The sequence below is a fragment of the Nothoprocta perdicaria genome, unplaced genomic scaffold (genome assembly GCF_003342845.1).
Source record: "Nothoprocta perdicaria isolate Ctin4 unplaced genomic scaffold, notPer1 scaffold_55, whole genome shotgun sequence".
Classification (NCBI taxonomy): domain Eukaryota; kingdom Metazoa; phylum Chordata; class Aves; order Tinamiformes; family Tinamidae; genus Nothoprocta; species Nothoprocta perdicaria.
This window is the reverse complement of record NW_020455810.1, coordinates 2,592,373-2,614,989: the sequence shown is the minus strand read 5'-3', so window position 1 is coordinate 2,614,989 and position 22,617 is coordinate 2,592,373. Positions and strand designations below refer to the sequence as shown.

General features: G+C 39.5%; 1 protein-coding gene across 1 annotated transcript in view; it reads right to left on the bottom strand.

Annotated features, from left to right (window-relative positions):
• Window positions 1-7,365: 7,365 nt before the first annotated feature.
• Window positions 7,366-22,617, bottom strand: part of CTNND2 (catenin delta 2) — a 534,119-nt gene continuing 518,867 nt past the window's right edge. The window contains exons 20-22 of the mRNA XM_026048525.1: window positions 19,562-19,693; window positions 12,751-12,824; window positions 7,366-10,213 (exon numbers count right to left, since the gene is read on the bottom strand). Coding sequence (XP_025904310.1) covers window positions 9,953-10,213; window positions 12,751-12,824; window positions 19,562-19,693 — 467 coding nt within the window. The 3' untranslated portion in view covers window positions 7,366-9,952. The remainder of the gene's footprint in view (window positions 10,214-12,750; window positions 12,825-19,561; window positions 19,694-22,617) is intronic.

Genomic DNA, 22,617 nt, shown 5'->3' with positions numbered 1-22,617 from the left:
AAGTACTAACTGCTTAACCTGAAAGCTGTAAAAGACTCAACAGAGAAATTGCAAGCTGCCTTACTGGCCAGTGACTGATATTAGAATGAAGGTAGCATAAAACAAGAAAGGGAAACCCCACCACACTGATATGCACCCAAGTGGAGTGGATTGCTGCCAACCAGATACTTGTGATCCTTTCACCTTTTATTGATGTCACCAGACAAACAGGAATGTCAAGCAGAAGTTTCTGAGGCGAAATATCATGTCTGTCGTTTGGGCTCCAGGGAAAAAATAGAATTAGATCAGCTTTTAAACTAAAAAAAAAAAAAAAAAAGAAGAAAAAAAAAGTTAAATAGAAATTGCACTAATTTGCCTGGATGGAAGAAATGAAATGGTGGGATTTGTTCATCCTTAGGGTCAGCCCTAAGGATGAGCCCACATTTTGCAACTCAAAATTAGAGTGGGAAATCAAGACTATCCTGGAAATAGGTTACAACTCTTTTAGCTCAGCACCTGTGAGCAGGACTGCTGATTGCTGGGTCTCTTCATGCAGATGGTGCTACTCACGTGCAGAAATATCTCCAGAAATGAGCCCGAGTGGTAATCCAAAAAGTTTGTGCAAGTCCCAGATACTGTATCCGCTAATTCCCATCCTTCAGGTCTCACCGTATTGAAACTGAGACAGTCTAGAGCCCTAGTGATACAGTGAATTGTGTTATCAATCACAACTACAATTGTTCAAAATTGTTCAATAATAAAAATGAAAACAGATTGCGCTTTTTTTTTTTTCCTTCCATAAAATTCTCTTATTTAATTTCTTCCTTACTGACTCTGAATGCTGCTTTTTGTCCACATCTTGCCAGCCCTCCTGGACGTGTTGCAAAGAGGGACAAAAACGTTCTTCAATTTGAAAGGCTCTTAAAGTTTCTATTGCCGATTAAAACCAGAAAATGTTAGCCTTAATGCTGACATTTTTAATGGAATTAATCTTTTTAGAGAATTCATTGTTCTTGTTGCTAAAATATTATAAGTAGACCTCCAAAATCTCCTCAAAGTGAAATTACCTTCTGGTGCAAGAACTGCCGTGCCAACCTTCCACCTCATGGCAATGTATGTTTTAGCCCGAATTTCACCTCAAAATGACTAAGCAGAGGGGACAGCAGTGATTCAGGACCTGCCAGGTTGTGCTTATCTGTCAGGTTGCTTCCTGTCATCTGCCCACTAATTAAGGTAACTTTGTCAAGGAAGTAAATTAACACTCAAGTGAAATGACTAGATGCTTTAGATGGGCTTGTCCGGGGTTATCCTGCCCTCTCTTCATGGATGCCAGTGGCTATGGTAGGCACAGTTTCTGCTGCCTCACTGAGAGTATTTTTTTTCCATTGTAACACTGAGACATTTCAAAGGTGATTAATCTTCCCTCTTAAGCAAGTCCATGGATTTTTTTTTTGTGCTTCCTTGTTGATTTTAGTGCACAGCAGTCAGACCAAGCATGAGTTGCACAGTAGAAGGATTTGGGGATTTTGTTAAATCTGTTGAATTCTTGCTAAGTTTACCTCTCTGCCTTAATTCCTCCCCTGTGTTACAGCAGTTTCTGCACTTCTGGGTGATTGGGCTAAGGATTTAATTGCTACTTGAGGTGCTCAAAGGAAGTAATGGAGTCTTTGGATGGCTTCTAAAAGGTGAAGCCTATGGTCTGCATATGACCTATGGCATGTGTAAATCCAAGGAGAAGAAATATCATTTGGCTGCCAGTCAAACCACTGAGCAAGCAACAACATAAACTATTGTGTATAAGCACCCCTTTTTTTTCCAGGTGATATTAACATTATCTCTGAGATGTATGTTATGTTTAATACAGTTAAGCTAAATGAGACAGTTTAGGAACTTTAAGTAAAGACTCTGGAAACAGCAAGAAAAGTCCTTTTTCCAAAGTACTTTTGGAACTGAATGGGATAAGTGTTTCACTTGTGAAAATCACAGGTGACTACTTGTGAAAATCTCAAGTGAAAGAATCCACTGAGATGAAGAGAGATGGGGCAACCATTCGATAAGGAAAAAATACAAGAAGCAAAAAAGGAAACCAAAGAAGCATTGCCAGCTAAAAGTGCAGATAGCAGTGGATTTTATAGCTCTCCCAAGTGGGAAGCTCATCCAAGCAAGAGAACAAATGATAAGGGATATGAACACACTTGCTTATGTTAAAAGTAAATAAGGTGTCCTGGAAATGAATGCTGAATTAATTAGCAATGCTTGGAGTGATTATTTTGAAAGAGTGCCACATGAAGAGAATGCCAAGGAGGAATTAAATCATGTAAATCCAGTCAGAGTGAGATTGTCTGTATTTAGGAGGAGCAGGTCATAAAAGTAGGTAAGGAAATGAAAGTGAGGGAAGTATCTTGATGAAGTGCCAATAGATTTGCTGAAGTGGCTTGTTATGGAAGGCATATTTGATTGCTTTCCTAAGTCAGAGAAAGTACTAAACAAGCGTCCTGAAAGCTTTGTGGAGCATATATTTAAGTGTGGAGGAGTATTAAGTTCAGCACAAAATTATCCAAGTGAAATGGTGTTGCAGAATATGAAACTTTGGCATAGGTAACTGAAAGCATCTGTATTAATGAGTCCTGATTACTGAAATTTAGAGATGATGGACACTTTCCTGGTAGGAAAGAGAGGTCCTAATTAAATGCCTGCTGTGTGGATTTTCTTGGAGATTTAGAGAAGAGGGGAGAGCTACTGAAACAGTCTTTGTAGAAGTGGCAAAGGCATATGCTCATATAATGCGAATGAGCAAGTTGGGTTCCAAGTTGATTTTCCATGAGGTATGTCTGTCAAAAAAGAAAAAAAAAATGATGTTCAAAGTGAGAATAAACAGGAGAACTACCCGCACAAAACGCTCTTACGCAGTGAGATGTGCTCGTGCTATCGGCTGTGTCTAAGCAATGTCAAGACAGGCTTATGTAGACTTGAGTTAGACTGATTGCTGGAAGGGTAGAAGTCTTGATATCTGGTGAAAGAAAGCCTTCATCAATGAGAGCAAAGGAAGAAAACTGAAATGAAGGACTTTAATGCCTCTGACTGCCTCTAGCATTGCACCTTAGTGTCATTAAGTACAGCTGTAATTCATTTGATTCTTTTATTTGTGTCTTGGCTAGTCTCAGCTTGGGAAATCAGTATGCTCCAGTTTCTGGAAATGCTGATGTTCAGCTGATTGATTGAATGGTTGGCTGCACTGTGAAAAGAAGGAAGGAGGAGGGAATTTTAGCTCAGATATTGTTAAAAAATATTGATATGGCATAAATATGTATTAATAATAATCCCTGCTCATCCAGCTCAAGCGTGCAGAAGCAGAGTGCCACTCACCATGTGTTTCTGTCTTGGTTTTGTTTTACAGAAAACCCTTAGAAGACAAAAGCCTTTCTAACAGTTTCTGCTTCAAGCAGTTAATCCTGTGACTAGCTCCTGCCAACTAACAGTTCTCTAGTAAATTATTAATTGTTTTGGGCCCCTCAATTATTTTCTCAACCTTACAGTTGCCACCAAAAGCCTTGTATTGTGCTCACATTGTTTTTCTAGAGGAAGAAACAATTCTTTAATGTGCAAATAGGAGAGGACGAATTTAGTCATCATGAACAGATAAGCAGGAAGAATGTTACTATATGAAATATAAATTATTCTCATGTTTCATAGTAACAAAAATGGAAGCTAAATTAGTGAGTGGGGAAGTAAGCAGAATCTGAACCCCAATTTTGGTAAATGATGCAGCCTTATCTACTACTACTTTCTTGGGTTTTTTTTTTCTTTTGAAGGCAGAATGCCTGTTCAACCTAGCCAAGGTGGATAAAACAACCTGTCCTCATAGAAACATTTGCAGAAATTCATTGGAAAATATGAAAAAAAATAAAAGGTCCACCCTTAAGTCTTAGTATCAGAAAATACTATTGACTTCAATTGCACGGTTGCATAATATGTAAGAAGAAAAGCTGTGCAGTTTGGCATGGCATCTTGAAACACAGTGTTCTTCATGATTTGAAGAGTAGACTCAGGCAAGGAAGATTTGTAGTGAGAATAGTTCACCTTGAGTGAAAAGCAATAATGTTTTACTGAGTATTATAAAAATTGTCTTGGACAAGACACTGTGCATGTGCTTTCTAGAAAGAACAGATATCTATACTGAAAGCTTGACTTAAAATAAATGTTTGTCCTAACTCATAACCTATTCATCCAGCCTACATCACACCTGGGAAGTCCCAAACAAGAAATGCTGTCACAACAACACAAAATGTTCACAAAAGGTGAATTCTTGAACCAAGCTTTTCCTGTCATAAAGTGTCTTAGGCACACTTAAAGTAAATTCCATTTTAGGCTCTCATTTCTACTTTTGTAAGGAGGATTTAAACAGCTTTGCAAAGAGAAGAGCACCAATGTCTACTGAGATTTATGAACTGATCACACATACCTGATGCTTCTTGAAAGCAATAAAATAACAGTTATGCCATATTTGGTTATTACTGTATGGCATAAATATCTTCAATGAATTGATAGAAATGTCACAGACATATTCTCGTTTCAGAAAAATCAATATAGTCTGTATCTTACTCTTTAGTTCCAATATTGTTAAATCAAATAAGTAAATAATGCAAATAAATTATAAAAGGCACCTGTATATCTTCTCTTATCCTTTCAGAAGACTATAAAAACAGCATAAAGAGTATAAGGATTAGTGCAAGAAGAAAAACAGTATATGAGCTTGTCTGCCTGCACTGATGTCCGTTCTAAAGCACATGTTCAAATTAGCCCGTTTCATCAGGGTCTAGGTGCAGGTGTGTTGCGTGGCAAAGGTGTGTTGTAGGCAAAGCTCCTGTTGTGCTTTCAGAAAGCTGAGGTCAAGAACCAACACTCGGCTTAACGGATCCGCTGTCGGATGGCACACGATGCTGTCGCCTTCTGGCCACCGCCTCCCCTGCCCCAGGCCTGCCCAGCCTGGAGAGCCCCTGCGCTGCCCACACGGGGCCCGTCCGGCCCCGGCAAGGCGACGTCCTCTCCCTTACACAGCTGCCATTGATCAGGATTTCTGCTGTGGCAAGTCGGACACCTACTGTGTGCCTTCCCCACACGTACCTGTTTGCTGAAGCTTCAAAAAACGCTGTTGGCCGTAAAGATGTTGGCCCTAGTGTGGGCCCCAAGGCTGGTGGCCTTGTGCCCATGTCGGTGTAGGTGCAATCCCTGTCAAGTCTTTCTGGGGCCCTTCATGACTTCTGGATATGCTATTGGAGACACATGCGTCAGACAAATGCATAAAATAATTTAATTCAATAATTTTCGGTCCCATTAGTGCAGTGGGTCAGGCCATAGCTGTGACTGAGGTTGTTCTGGTTCATCAGACTGTTTTTATTCTTAAAAGCACGGTGAATACCACAAATAAACTTCATATTTAAGCTGTGGCGTGACTGAAGTAAGATGAATGACAGCCATCATTTTGCTACTTTAGGAAAAAATCTATCTCTGCCATCAGTTGTCACCTTTTTGACCTTAAATTTGCTGATTTGAGATCATTAATTAACTACATACTGTATACCCAGCCACCATGATGGATCTGGGATTTAGTAGTCTATTAGTTTACATAATTTGCACTGGCATCGCTGTGTCATTAAGTCACATCTCCTAACCTGTACACATCAACCATATTTTAGAAAGCCTAAACAACCGGAAGCTTTTCCAATTACATATTTACATATTTTTTTTTTCTTTTACTAAGGTCAGAAGGTTTTTCTTTTAAGGTTTTCCCTTTTACTAAAGTCAAAACACGTTCCACAAATGGTTAGATCAAGCACGTCGTTGCCCTCTACCTGGATGGCTGCTGCTCACCTTCTCACTGCTGCTCTCTTCAAGCACTGAAAATAAAACTACAGCGAGCAGAAAACTGTAAACCGCGGCAGGTGGGGAGAATTTGCTTTTTGTCGTCTTCTGCAGGTTTTAGCTCTCAGAACGTTACGCCTTCCTGTGAGAAGGGCCTCGGTGCTGTCGTCTTTTGAGGAGCTGGCACCCGTGCTCTTGACTGTATTCACTTTGGGCTCGATCCGTGGCTCAGGAAGGTTAAAGAAGGTTTCCAAAGACTTTGGGGGCTTCAGCCTGAGCTCGAGGCCTACCTTTTGGGAGAGGCTGGCGAGTGGTTTCTCCGGGGGAAGCCTCAGCAGTGCCCATGGAGGAAGGGCACCGAGCGGCTACCCGGAGCCTCGCCGGACTCGCCCCGCGCCCCGTGGGGACCCGTCTCCTCTCCCCACGCCGCAGCGCAGCAAACGGGGCCCCTCGCTGGCTGCCCCACGGGAACAGGGCCCGGGAGCCGGGAGAGCCTTTCCCGGGTATTCCTCACAGCGCGTTCCCGTGCAACGGCCCCAGCCCGGGGGCTCCTCTGTTTCTCCACACGTATAGACAAACGATTCCTGCTGCGGCGTTAGCAGCCATCACCATGGAGAGCTGCGAGCGCTGTTTTCCCAAACACCTTTCCCCTTTGCTCATAAACTCGGGGGAAGGTGTGGGCGAGGGGAGCAGGGCGGGCTGGCAGCCGGCCATGCAGCTGCAGACATTAAAATAAACACGGTGCGGGGGGCTCTTGGGCCTGCGAAGCTCCGAACCAACTTACGGGGTCAGCTCTCTGCGTTTAAACAATTGCACTATGACCAGCAAGTCTCCACAATACAGTAGGATTTATTAATAGAAAATATGTCAATATGAGTTTGTCTTTGTACATGTTAGCAACATGTACAGTGAAACACATTTTTTTTTTCTCAGTCTATTTTGTTATAGTTCTTTTGTGTTATCTGAGACATAACCATTTATATTTTGGGCTTAAATATGTTATTTGTCAAAATGTACTTCCAGTGTTAATATACCTTTAAAATCATAGTTTATCTTTTAAATATTGAATTCATATTATTTTTTTCTTTCAAATCAATATTGCTCATGTTAGTGCAAATTTGTTATCTTGAGATAGGTTAACCATTCCTTCCAGACCATAAACAGCATTTAATAAAACAGTGAGATTTATATAGCTCTACACAGCTGATCAAGATTCTAATATGAAGCTTGTTAAAAAAAAAAAAAAATCCAACATTTTACAGTACATCAATTGCATTTTATACATTTTTTGGAACATCTTTTTTTCTCTATTTCTGTGTGTGATCTAGTACAAGAATGACGGGAACAGCAATAGGTAATGATACTTTCCTCAATATTAAAAAGAATGCATCATATATATCTTGCTCGGTATGGCATCAGTGTTGGATTTCCAAGTCTGGAAGAGCAGCCAGGCAACCCAACACCTTTTCAAAACTCAGTACAGCAAGAGTGAACATTATTAGTTGAAGCACTTGCCACTACAGAGGAATGGAAACAGAACAACATAAACCATAGACAAAAGGTATTTTGTGCCACTTATCAATCCAGAATCTCTCACTTGAGCAATAGTCAACATTTGACTCGAACTAATTTCTAAGAGGAGTGGAAAGGAGTCATTGTGGGCATTTTAGTATTTTAAGAATTCAAAAAAATCCAACTTACAGTAACGGTCTGTCCTAAGAACTTTAAGTAGAGTCAAAGATCCCTCAGGCCTGTTTGCAATCCTGCTCTTGGAGAACTGCACAAAGTCGATGGTTATCAGGCAGTCAAGAAGAACTTCAAGTTAATGGTGACATTCTTTAGTTAAAAAAAAGCTTTTATACTGAAAACGTGCTTTGTTCAAAAGAGCACTGCAAATGTCACTCGTCTTATTAAAATCAATGTAATAAATAAAATATAAACAACTTGTGTCCAAAACTATGAATAATATTTTTATCTACCTCACTATACATCTGGCCCACTGTGACCCTCCCACCCGCCTGTTTTTAAAGTTTTTAATTTTTTTTTTTTTGCATGCGATTTTTTTCCCCTGTTTACTACAAAGAGCAGATAAGGTTACATATCGTACACTGGGAAAAGCTGCCAAAAAGATGAAACTCTAGTCCTAGATGACTGATAAACTCGTTCTACCTCCCAGCCTGTGCCTGCCTGCACTACACGGCTCGCTGTCCCCAGAGCAGGTCAGCGAATCCCCCTGGCGCGCGCGTCCCGCAGGGCACCACGTGCTGGTGACACTGGCACGATGACTATCACAGAAATGTTGGTAACCTAAAATAATCTCTTCAATGGGAATTACTGAAGCAGTTTACAAGTAGCCCATTTGTGATGGGTCTTTGTCTGCGAAAACGGTGCACTGAAATGTTACTCTTTAGAGTCCCAAGAGCTAAGATAACTATCCCAGCTCTTCTGGCTTTCTAGCCTTTATTTTTTTATTTTTTTTTTATTTTTTAAAGAAAAAAATATTCTCTGTCCCCTACAGCTTTTATTCTTTAGGGCTTCTATTCTTAAAGGTTTTATTTTAGATGCATGGAAAAAGTCAGTGGTTTTCTATTTGAGGAATGTGTTTTGGGTGGGGTGGTTTTTTTGGTATGGTTCAAAGTAACTGATTGTCCTACTGGTTCCGGAGTTGGACCCTTCTGCAGCCTCAAGAGTCTGAGGACTCCAGACTTACATCCGTTGGGTCTTGGCTTTCCATTCCCCCAGGGAGATGGCAAGATCCAGCTCTGTCTTCCTTGAGCACTTGCTGGTTGGTGGCTGGAGAGTAACAGGATCAACTTCTTTCCTCAAGAGAAGATCAAGGAAATGGCACCCAAGGGTGAAGGAGTCAGTGAAAAATCCTGGAACCCCCTCAATTTTTCAGTCAGTAAGTGGCCTAAAAATTTTGAATTGCTACAGATGGTTAATAAAGCGAGTAAGAGAAAGCACATACTGGAGTTTCCACTGTTTAAAAAAACAGCAAAATCAAACAGAAATTAAAGCTTGAACAAGGAAAACACTGGATGAAAATAATCCTTATACCACACAAACGCACACACTCGAACACATACACACACAGAGATACTATGCATACGTGGACACACACGAGTAAGAATGTGTATTTGTATGACAGATTCTTGGAAATAGACATTCTTAGCAAATATGGATGACAGATCAATTGTAATTTATTTTCCTTTAACACTGTATCATCATAAAGAAAACTGGTATAAATGAAAAAAATCTATTATTTCAAATATCTACATCTAAAATTTTAGGCAGTGAAAAAGCACTTTGTTGACAAGGAGTGTGGAATGATGAATGTTAATTGTCAGAAACTGCTGAATGCCTCTTTTTTAGTTGCCACAAACAAATTCACATATCAGAACGAACAATACTGCTAAATATTCCTTTTTGTTTTTTGTTTTCATTTTTTTTTTGTTAAAACGCACCGGGGAAAAGAAAACAAAAAAACTGGAAATTCATACATCTTTCAAAATTTGAAATTGAAGCAATATTTAGAACCATAGATGAAGAAACACTGTGGCATTGGTGTAATATACACAATGCACTTTTTGTTTTGTTTTTTTTTTATCTGTAATGTACATCAAATACTTTACAACAATGCATTAACAAAAGGCAAGAAACATCTTGCTGTACAGAGGAAACCCCAAATGCAACTTGAAGCCTAGATTCACAATGAATGAGGATATTAAACAAAGTGTGAGAAGCTGTTCCCCATAAGTATGTACGCTGCTCAGTTACTTGTGCTTAACTCTTGACCCACATTCCCTGTCATGTTCTCCCTCCTTCCTTCAGCCACATTCAATACACGGCACTGAACTTGAGACTCTACAGGCCAACAATAAAGTTGCCCCACACTGTAATATATATATAATATATATATCTCTTTCTAATTACTCCCTTGTTTAGCTTTCATTTCTTTTAGCCTTCTAAAAAAAATCTTAGTTTTTCCATACTGGTTATCTGGGCCTTCCTACGGAACAGGCTTTAACAAACTAAATTTGCAGGAGAAAAGAATGTCTTGTGGTATGCATGCACATGCACAGTTCCTGGAGCTTGTGTGTCTGCCCAAGTCTCACACCCATGAGTCGGGAGAGGCTGGATAGTGGCTTGTTTCATAGTTAAGTTCACTATAGGGACGAGCAGCTGAATAGAAGTCGACGTAGTTGCCAGTTGACTTTAGTCCCAGGTGCATGTTGTATTCGCTTGCAGGTGGACGATGATGGACTTGGTCCTCAAAGAAGGACTCGTCATAGCTTCTGGTTGAGTTCTGAAACGGCTGATATGGTTCGTAATCTTTTCGGCTGGGCTCCTGTGGAACTGGCTGTGTTGAAACCTGAAATACCCACGACTTGTTAGATATGCCTCATAGTGGGCAACAACATGGAAGAAAGAGTAATTCTCTTGGTTTTGTGCTCATCATGCTGGGAATACAAAGGCATGCATTATCCTAACATCTGCCCTAAGTATTGCTTGGCAGTGAATTAATTCCACAGCTTTGCCTTGCTACTCCAAATCACTTTGTTACATTTTTATTTATTATTTAATATTATTGCTGCTAACAGATGTCTGTTTATGTGAAAAGTAGTTAAAAATCTGGATCTAAACAGTGTGCCTTGCAATTATTTTTGTAAGTATAACCCATATCTAACTTTCTGACTATTTTGCAGATGTATATTCCCAACACTGGTGCCCAATGCTCAGCCTTGAAGAATGAGAATGGAAGTGATACACGCTCCAAAGATGCTGAGCCTTTTGACACGAGTGACATTTAGAATAAGAACCAAGCATGGGCTTCAGGCACTGCCATGAGAGCATTTCAAGTGCCATGAAATGTGTCCTTCACCTGCTGTTAAACTGAACCATTTTCTTACCACCTCTGTGACACCTCCTGATAGCATCTTGCCAGGATGCCACGTATTCAGCAAGCTGCCTTGAAGCCCTCATAGTTACGATGTGCAGAAGAAAATCTCAGAGAGTCCCCTCACCCAAGTTCCCTGTAAAGCTACTTTCATACACCCCAAGAGAATATCTGTTCCTACCATGGGGATTTTTAATTAAGAAATGCATAAACATTTGCTAAGTATCTTTGTAGGAAAAATACCTTTTTTTCCCTCTATGATGTCTCCATTAAAATTGGATTTTATTTTATTTTATTTTATTTTATTTTATTTTATTTTATTTTATTTTATTTTATTTTATTGACCCCCAAAAGCATAGAGCAGTCCCACTGCTCTGCCCTAAACCATTTGATATTCTTTGAAGCATGGCTGTATAGACTCCTGTGCAGAGTGAGAAAGGTTGTGTGTGTCCATCATGGTTAACAATCCCACAAGTGGTGCTGCAACACCAGGTTCAATGTTAGAACAGCAACAGGGAGCATATTTGCACTAGGTTTTATTTCTAGTATCGCTATTCATGTTCACAGGACCTTGAACCGCTCACTTCACATATTTAAACACATTTAATTTTTGACAAATGGGGAAAATGCTAAACAAAGCAATCTATTTAGAAGCCAAAAAGTTAGAGTTGATCATTGTTCTTTATTTTTGGTGAGCGGGAAACACAGGGGCCTGAATTAGTATTTGGGGTTCTTTTTAGGATTCATTATTCAAATGTTATTTCTGGTATATTAATCAAAACCCAGATATTTCATTGAGAAAGTAAATAGGTAGAAAATGAATATTATTTTTGTTTTATGGGGTTTCTACTTTATTTTTTGCCCCCAAAATCAAATTAGTTGATTCATGACCACAGTTGGAGTGCACCAGCTGTTGGAGCACTTCAGTGGAGTACTTATTTTCTCTGAGTACTGTGTTAATTGGAAGGACTTTATCTCTTTCAGTGCACAAAAAGCAGAAACACTGTCATGCACTGAAGTGGCTCACACAAAGAAAACATATGGTACACCATAGGAAATGCTAATTAAAGAGCGTAATCGGCAATAGAAAATGGAGATGAAAAACACTGCAAACTGTTCACCTACAGTTGGTGGAGTGAAAATGAAATACCAGAATTAAAAATTTTCAAAAAAATATGTTAAAAATCTTTTTTATTTATGAGTTCTACCCAGTACAGATTTACCTGTCTGATACTAGTAACCATTTAAAGTGTTTCCTTTGAAGATTTTTGGCTTAATTTTTCTATTTTAAATAATGCTACAATTTTTGAAACTCATAGGGAGGCTATGAAAATATTAATGGGTTGCGATACTTAAGTGTAAAGTATCATTACACGTAATGACAAGAAAAGTTCTTGATCCTAAAAAAAAATCTACTTCCTAAGGGGCTGTGAAGATAGTATTTTGAAGTCACCTGAACGTCATACATGTCAATATTATAACAGCCTGCTTTTTTTGTGTGTTTTATTTTTTTAATCTTGTGTGGGAATATTTAGTTTGCCGATTAAATTTCTGGAATGTCTATCTTATTCATCTTATTCATTAGAGCTTTATACTGACTGGTCTTCAAGGACAGTGGTGCCAACCACTTCAGTAGCACTGAATATTTTATGAGGGATAAACCATAATGAGATGTGGATGGTTTTTACCAATTCATTGGCATGAGGCTCCATGAAAAAGGTTCCCTTTACTAGCAGATACAGTGGAAGTGGCCATTCCACTGCCCAACTTCCATAGCTTGAGTCATACCCATTTGGACATTTAGGTCCTGAGCCCCTCTTTTTTCAGTAGCAGTGACAGGCCTAAATGCCTTAGCTCATGTTTGTGGATGTACTGTTCAAGGTAATAACCTATTGCAGAGTTTTGAAACTTGGACAGAAATCATCCATTAGCATAAAAGGCTGTAACTTGGTTGAAACCAAGTTCTGTGACATTTTTCTTTGTTTCCGTTTAAAATGCTAATCCATCCTTACCTGGTTATGTTTGATGTCTTCAGCAGGTGCACCATATGAATTCCTGTACAAAGTTGAGATTCCAGTGTTTTGAGCTGAAGAGACAAAAAGGAAGGTAAAAGCAGATTTACCAAATGTATCTCTTTGTCTTTAGGAGTGATTCCTAAGGCTTCTTTAAATACTAAGGCGGTTACCAACATGAAGACACCTTTGAAAGTGCCTGCAGACTTCTCTTTTCTCCTCCTCCCACCAAATAGTCTTAAATTTCTCCTTCTTGGTTTACACGGTATACGTCATACATGTATACCTGTCTAATGGTGCTAATGGTAATAGGTACTATTGGTTGTACCACTTCTCACATAAATCAACAGAATAATTTCATATACAGCTACCACTGAGCAACATACTTTGGGCTATATATAAGATTTTATGGCATACATACACTAAGCAGAAATACCGAGTTTAAGAAGCAGAAACTTGGCATATTGTTCATTCCACTTTGGTTGGATGTTGTTACACAGAATTCTGTAGTGTTTATTACAGAGTGCCTTTGCTGGGTGGTGAAATATTGATGTGAAAAGTCATTAAATATAACTGAAAGATGAGTTACATAAAAAGTAGCATGTAGTTATACTGAAGAGATCTGGACGAGATAGTCTCCCACCTGCAAATGGTTGTCACATTTTCCTCAGATGGCCTACTGATAAAATAGACTAATAAAACTGAATTATGAATTTTCAAATTTGAAAAACAAGTCCTTCAGAAACAAGGAAATGCATTTCACAGAAATTTATTTTTTTCTCCATGAGGACACACATACAAGGATTTCTCCACAAGGCTGATCCTAAAGTGATCACTCCGCTGCTCACTTTGATGTGGTTATCTAGCTAAAGTGTAGTTTGCCCATGGAAGTAGAAACACTGTATGCGCTGCTCATACTTGCAAGAATATGAGGGATGTATTTTGCGTAGCTGCTGTGCATTTTCCTTACTGGACACAAGTTATTAACTCTGCAGATGTCAGAGCCAATGCTTTTTGGCTGTCATTATTCTCATTATAAAAGCACGTGCTTCCAAGCAATCTTTTGAACTTTTGAGTAGTTTGTGATGATTAATATATCAGAAACATCACTGGAAGGAAAAAAGTCACTTATGCAGCTTCATCCACAGGTTCTGTGAAATGGCCCAAGAACTGGAGGTACCAAGAGTTCCTTTTAGTACCTTCACAGCCAAGCACCTTTGAGCATGACTAAGCAACAGAGATGAAAGCTGGACATGGGAACCACGGTAATCACATCATTATGAAGTTACTGAAGGAGAGGTAACCATTCTTTCCTTCTTGGAGTGCCTGCTAGCATGGATCTCAGCAAGTACAACTTGCCTTCATGCGTCTTCCTTCAGCCATTGCACCTTCTATTGACAAGGAATGCCAAGGTCTTCAGTCAAGGTTGATGGAGTTTTCCAATTTTGATCTTCACACCTGCCACAGGAACCAGGCTGAGGACAATTTTTGACAAATGTTGGTGCACTGTTCCATGTTGTTCTTTTACAAATCTCAGAGAGTACACTTAAAGATCTCCGAAGACAACAGTGTAAAGATCTCCAACTGAAAGAGGATAAAGACAAGGTTTATGTGGTGGATCATGAGCTGTATCAGCTGGAGGAAGAAATACAGCAGCACTCTGGAGGTATCCAAGGAATGCGGTAGGGTTCTTTCTTTGAACATGGGAGGAAAATGATCTCTAGTAGCAGAAGATGGTTGGTTCTTCCCAATGGCAGGCACTCTTAGTTCTGTTGGGTGCCAGCTGGAAGTCATGGGTGCCTGAGCACATTGTCATTGGCCATAGATGATAATGCAGAAGACTCTGCGGAGGGTTTCTCTGTTCAGGCTACAATTTATTGCCAAACTCTAGTGACATGCAAGGCTTGATTGTCTGTTTGTTTATTTATTTATTTTTATGAGTTCCACCAGGACTCACTGCGGTAGAGTTTTCATTTTCCTCCTGGATGCCAGTCTTTCTTACGAGATGATGCTACAACAGCACTGCCATTCATGGTGCTTCTGCTGCTGGTGAGGCTCTCAGTGGTGTCAAAGCCAGATCTTTCCTTGATACTATTTTATAATACTAGTTTTCTGAGATTTTTGCTCACCACACAAAGCACTAGAAGAAGCTGCTTACACAGATCCTTCTTCACAAGAGCTAAAGATTCAGAGATGGTGTTTCAGGTCCCCACTTTGTGATGTGCAACTTGAACAAAATGAAGGTGACAGTCAGTGTTTTCAATGCGTTGGCCTCTAACAAACAGGGGAATAACTTCCTGAAATTATTATTTTGGATGTATATGAATCTCAAAATAAGCAGGGCTTCAAGCTTCGTGCATGTGAGTTTTAAATCAGGCATGAATGAAAGTATTCAGACCAAACAGCACAATACTTTTCACGGATATTTAAAATCAATAATAAGAAGAGGGATCTGAGGTGCAACACCTGAAGACTTTGTGAAGCAGACCGGACACAAGCTAAGTTGTATGTTTTTCCCAGAGGCAAACACACCAATGCTCTTCCCAGACGCAAACACACCACTTCCTACTTACTTAAAAATGCAAACAAACAGAAGTAACTTTTTCAACAAAAGCACTGACCCATCAAACACATAGAAAGACTGCCCACGAGTTCTCAAACGAGGAATCTTGGCCTAGACAAGCTGAGAGGGTGATGCAATTCCCCTCTCTTGAGTACATGTAAGTAAAGCAATGCACGCAGCCCTGCTCCAACACCTGCGTCTGGGCATGAGGCATTCTTGGGAATTGCTGAACTCTGCAGTGCTTCTGGTCTCCAAAGGGAGAGGATAAAGGAAGAGAGGAGACAGGCCAGATGAATGGGCAGATGTGTGGTTGTCTGTGGAACTGTCTGCTCCTTGCCCTTACATTGTTGGTTCCATCATGGTAAAATTATCAAAGGGACAGAAAGGCAGGGCAGTGGAATTGTTGTTGTTGTTGTTATTTTTTTAAACACAGTAAGAGAAGGAATGGAGTGCACTGTCTGCAAGAGCTGCAGACCTCCCAGCAGCCACACTGTATTACAGAAATATAAGAATTGAAGCAGCACATGAAATGATCCCAAAGCTGAGGACTGAGTGTATGTATGTGTGTATTTCATGTAGTTTTTACACATAAGTACAAGATAACGCTGAAGAGGTAAAATTGAAAAGGTGCTCAAATGAGCACCTATCATAACAAAATTACAGGATTTCATGGTTGCATGATATCAAGACAATTTATATAAAATGACCTTATTTTTCCCCCTTTGTTTTCAGGATGATGCTGGTTGAAAGAGCACCAAATAATTTCTCACAGCAGTCTTTGCAGAGCTTACTGCAGCCTTGAATATTATGTCATGTAATGGTTAATGTCACAAAGATCTCACTGGTCTAAATCCTCTCACACACCATAGCCACTTGGGTTTAAAATTCAAGTTTCAGCTCCTAGAAGTGCTCATTCTTAATACATACAACAGTCATTTTGAAACACTAAGGTGCAAACACAGACTGATATTAAGAAAGAAAAGACAAACCAGACAGATACAGTCATTCTCACGTACATGTCCTGCCTCTTCTGCTGTAATAAACAGTGGGACTTCTTTTCTAAAATTTGGTTCAAGACAAGGAAAGGGAAATACTTTTGTACTTCAGAACCATAAGCTAAGAGTCACTACTCCCTATGTTAGCATTTCCAGCTTCTTACATGGTGAAAGATGAAGGGCAGAGGAAAAGATTACGGCTTCTTAAAGTAATGGTAAGTTAAGTAGCTAGAGCACTGGTAGCTTTCGTTGATTTGCTTTGCTCAGAGTGTGCAGGAACTTACAAGAATGTTTAGATAGGGGAAGTGTAGATGATTAATTATGACTACTGTTGACCAAAAGAAAATCATCAGAAGGTGCTACTGCTACAAGACATACAGACTGTGGTGTGTGTATGGGAACTCGAAAAGCAAAGAAACTTTAGAGTAGGAATCCCATGGTAGCACACATCAAGCTTATCTTGCCTGGTCTGAAGGAAAACACCGTGGCATAAATAACACTATCACATTCATTGATAGTTCTTGTGCTTTTTAAAAAAATGTAATAGGTTTTGTCTTAAAAATATACTTCGGGTGATAAAATTTTATTATTGGTTATTATTTTCTGGTGTGAAGATGGATTGTAAATGTAGAAGGCATCATAAACCTGTGAAGTGAAGAGGGCAAAGAGAACTTTGATATTGTTCCTCTATTTCTTAGCCATCCTTGTGAAATCAATATAAGTTATCATTTTCAGCCAAACTTCATACAGTCTCCATTTCCCCCAAAGGCTTCCTGACAGCTCCCCACAATGGCAAGAAGCCAACATTTCTACTTTGAAAATCCATCAAAACTCCCCTCATTTCAGCTGCAGCCACCAGGTCATAACATTTTTGATCTATAAACGGAGAAGAGCTTTGGAGACGAGCATGGAGACAGCTGTAAATAAATGGGGACTACAGCTATAGCTCCACGTTCTGTGTAAGTCCATAAGTCAAAGAAAGCCTTCTGTGATACATCAGCTTGGCACAAAATACAAGAGCAGCTTAAAATACTTACACGCCAGGTGGAACTTGAAAAAACATTTATCTATGTCCCATGGGGTCTGTGGCTATATTAGCTGCAATGCATTACTTGATTCACAAAATGAGATACAGGCAGTACAATCAACTTGTTACACAAATTTATATTAGATCACTTGGGTCTAGCAGAAATCACAGTTAAAATCACAAATACTGAATTTTATATTGTTCTTTAATGAAATATTGGTTATTTGACTACAGTTATGCTATTACAAATTACACATTGAATGTTGATTAGCAAGACTCTTTCTCTCTTCCTAACAGCAGTTTTCTTTTGTTCTTAAAATGGTGCTTAGTTTGAGCTTAGGGCTTGGTGATCTGGAAGAGAGAGAATAATATGTTAATTCCATATTAATCTGTACAATGACTATGCAAGATAGTGAAGTAATATAAAAGTTATCAAATTGACATTTTGATTTCTCTCACTGAGATCAGTAGCTGGAAACTGGTCAATAGCTGAGCATGATGCTGAGAGCCTCCTTGTTAAGAGCCCACTCAAAAGATTAGTAATACAAAAGATAAAACAGAATCAAAACAGGATGCAAAAATCACAGCAGAGCAAAGGCTGCTGGTGAAATACAAGCCTTGTGCTCCTCAAATTAGCTAGCAGGAGAACGTATGTAAGTGACACAGGAATGGGAGAGCAAAAATACTACAGTAAAAGGCAGAATTAAAAGGGATAGGAAAAAAAAAAACCACATGATTTTTCTTTGTGTGGAGAGAGACAAGAAGGAAGATGTCACTATCTGTAAGGAATCCACAGAAATACCCCTTTTTTTTTTTGTCTCTGTGTGTGTGTGTGATCCTTCTCATGTAATCTGCTTGTTTAAATTTGCAGATACAGCTAGAGGAAGCACTCTATGCTTTCTGCCTTTTCAGCCTGCTGCTCTTACTCCCGGGAGGCCCTCCTCCCGGATACTCAAAGTTGGGAAAAAATGCAGTCCTGCCCTTCACAGTCATGTACGTCATGACCTTGGAAGTGTTTTAGAGAACCATGCTGTGTGGTGAATATCAAACACTGCAAATATTACAGATAATACATTAAGTACAGTACCTTGACAGAACAAATGGCTTCCTGTTTCCTCTAATCGCACCCCGTATCCTGCAGATGCCACTCGGGACACTCATCACTTTCGTGGTCTCCAAATGCTCTTGATCGTCATTCCTCTTCTTCAGATTCCCACTTCCATGCCAATTAGCACTCTGTATTGCATTCCACCTATGTTCAAATGCTGCCCTTTGGATTTCAATTGCAAAATAGCGTACAGCACAATAAATGCTGTATGAGTCATGTCATCTCCTGAGTAGGGCCTTGAATGCAGACACTGTGGTATGGATGGCTTGACGCTGATGCCAGTGGCATCCCTAATGAGGTGGGGAACAAAAAGACAATCCTCTCTGGCAAACCCAGCCGGCAGGAGGGCTCCTTGCTGTGATTTGTTACTTGCACTGAGGTAGCACTTGGAAGAGAAGGCACCGTGGTGCTCGGCACTGCATAAACACAACCAAACGCGCACCACAGGTTGCACAAGCCTGTGCAACAGTGATGGAGACCAACGCATGCTTTATGAAAGAATTAATGAAGAGGAGCATTATTAGGCAAAGCACTCAAGAATTCGTAATTACTGGCATTCTAATGGATAGGACGCAGAAGCCTTCATGAAACCTGCAATAGGTGCCATAGCAGGCGCAGAGAAAATCACTGCATTTCAATCAACCTGGAGGAAAAAAAAAGTTATCAAGGAAACACTGTACAAACTGCTATTGATTGTCCTAGGAATTGCTGAAACATGCAAAATATATTAACTGGTCCTAGAAAGCCGTGCCCTGCAAAAGACAAATGAGAGGGTCTGCTGCACATGCTTGACTGATGTCATGCCTACAGACACAAAGCTAGTTAGCACAAGGAGCATTTACCCACCTCTGTGAAAAAGGCATCTGACTTCTAATTTAAAAACAGTAAAACCTGCTTTTAGAGCTTTTTCTCAGTGGAGAGACATGGTCTTCACAAAAGACTTCATACAGCCCTGTGCTTACGAAGGTCAGTATTGCTTGGGCTTCCTGAGAACACCAAAACTTTGCAAGCAGCCAAAGCAGACTGACTCTTTTCTCTGCTACTGTATGCTCTGCCAAGCCTACAAAATGTGTCTATGACAGCTGATTTTCACACATGCTGCATAAGAATAATCTTACCTGTCATGGTGTCTTTCCTAGAAGTGTGTTCTCCCTTGGTTCCATGGTAAGTCACATTTGTTCCAGTTGATTCATAGTCTGTTTTTCTTTCTTTTAGGCTGATCATTTCCCGAGGTGAGGCAGGGGCACTTGCTAGATCATAAAAATGGATTTATTTTTCTCCCCACATATCACTGAATGTAAAGCTTAGCTCTAGAGTAAACATTTTAATAAAGTTTGCATTTGTTAGCATAATAATGTGAGCATATTAATGTTCAGCTGTTTGAAGAAACACTACCACAGGATGGAAGAGAAAATGCTGTAATTTCAAATACAGAACAAACGTATTCACTGGGTAACCAACTCCAAACATCATTTTTTCTCAGTTTTTTTTTTTAATTATTTACATGCAACACCTATTCTGTTTCATTATGAAACAGAATAGTAACTGCTTTCTTCCTTTAGTTTATTAATTTCTTTAACTTGTTATTACTTTCATACCGGCACTTCCATATTTTTCTCAAAATGGTCAATTTATTTCTGTGGAAAAGACCTTTAAATGCCAAGTGAGTAGAAAAATGCTTACAAATGGTCGCCTTTTCTCTGCTGAAATAAACAAACCAAGAAAAAGGTTCCCATAAGGGAGAAGGAAAGAAAATAAAGGGTTTTTTCATAGAAAATATGTAAGAATGAATACCTAATACCTAAAGGGAACTTAATAATTTATTTCTTTAACTATCTATAGATGAACAGGTATCTAAAGGTGGTGAGAACTGCAAGAAGAAAGAAGAGGGGTGATGGAACAGGGGGAAGAGTTGCCCTGCACTGTGGTTCCATAACTGACTCTTGATATCTAGGTGCAGGTAAGAAAAGACTCTCTGGAACTAGTTGTATGAGTAAAAGGGGGAGAAAGTTCAAGATGACCAGGAGGAGAACTGGTTTTGTATTTCTTTGCCATAGCATCATAGGATCATTACGGTTGGAAAAGACCTTCAAGATCAAGTCCAACCATAAAGCCATCCCCACCCTGCCTGCTAAACCATGTCCCTAAGTGCCTCATCTGCAAGTGTCTTGAGTACCGCCAGGGACAGTGACTCCACCACTTCCCTGGGCAGCCTGTTCCAGTGCTTCACCACTCTTCCCATGCAGAATTTTCTCCTAATATCCAACCTGAACCTCCCCTGGGGCAACATGCACTGAAAAAGGTGTCCAACCACTGGCACTGCCCATGAAGACCTACCAGTCATGATTCTTAGGGCAAAAGGGGACAGACAAGCAGAGGAAAATTGGATTTCAAGTAAACTGACTTCAAAAGACTTAGGTGTTGGAAGACACACTTTCCCTGCTGGGATAACAAAGTTAATTAAAAATGGACTTCATGAGAGATTTTTCAGTGTCTTTAAGGAACAGTTACTAAGGACACAAGCATAGGGCATAGAGGCAGCGGAGAGGAAGTGCAGAGACCAGCTTGGTTCAATCATGACAATTGCATAACTCCAAACTTGAGGAGTCCCACCAAAATGTGAAATAGATCAGGGAATACCTAGGCTGTATATACAAGAATACTATGTGTACTTAGTGATAAAATCAAGGGCATGTAGGTCAAGGACACTAGCAAGAGACATATAGGTCTATCTGTCCTAACTTCAGCATATAAATTAAATGTTAATTGGGGCTACTCACTCAGGCCTCCTTTATATACAGAAAGAGGTACTTCCAGATGATCATTTGTCTAACAAGTTAAATGTCTACTAAGTACTGAGTTAAATGTCTAAGGTTATTTAATTAACCTTAATTGCCCTCTAGACCTTTCTTCCTCTATTGCCTAGAGGGAGTGTGGAGTTATCCAACTCAGACTCGGATAGTTAAAGTTAGATAAATTTCATTCAAAGGGTTAAAAACTCTTTAAATACAGTAACAATAATAAGAGCAAAGTTCTTGAACTTTATGAACATCATGAACTAGAAGAATTAATAATAAAATGTCTCTGAAGACTTAATACCTGTTTTGTTTCATCCTTCATTAAAATTACATAAGTTATCAGGTGGATAAAACAATTAACAGCAATGATTTTGCTCTCAGGCAAGAAGAGAGTATTTGTGGGCAAGATAACTTGAAATCCATTCTTCTACTTAAAGATCTTCCTAAGTAATTTCAGACCGGACAGTTTTTGCTAATTTTGAAAATCCAGAAAATTGGCAAAAGGCAAATATTTAAAGCATTTTCAAAAAGAAAGGTTCAGAGAATTATGGTCCTATTACTTGATAACATAGCCCTGATAATTTTACTGAATAGCTGAGCAATTTTGCCCCCTCATGCAGATATACAACTACCTCTGAAACAAGCATGGACACATCCAAGTCTTTTTTTCCATTAGGTGATGTAATAGGTTTAGTAATCTAGCTAATCACCGTGTTCAATCTAGATTGGTGAACATGAACAAAAGCTGGGCCAGAGGACAGAGCACAAGGTGAGGGCAGAGCCACACTTCCCAGTGGATGCAGAGAAGTACGTATAAAATAGTGAACTAAAGCACTCATGCTTACGTCTACACTCTCCCATGCCTCCACTCAGGTATTGGATACGTTAAGAGGACTCTCCAAGGTAAGAATTAATGCTGAAAATGCATTTCAGTAAAGGTTTGGGGAAATATCTAATTATTACCTTTGCATTTGCAACACTGTTACTGAGCTCTCTTTCCATCATAGGGTTTGGTAATTGCTCAATGCATCAGCATTTCCTTTCCCCAAGGTTAGCTGCTGTGCTGTCATTATAGCACTACTCTAGCTATGAACAACAGCACTTTCACATCTCTCCAAACACGAGCTGCCTTTCCATTTTCACACTGCTTTATATTGCACATGAAGTTTTAAGAACAGGACTTTGCTTCCCGGTATCATTTCCAAGCACTCCCAGAGTCAGTGGTAATAAGAACGCTAGCATTGGTATTGATCTATTGATTGATCTATTTTATGCCTTTGCGGAAAGGAAAGGAAAGGAAAGGAAAGGAAAGGAAAGGAAAGGAAAGGAAAGGAAAGGAAAGGAAAGGAAAGGAAAGGAAAGGAAAGGAAAGGAAA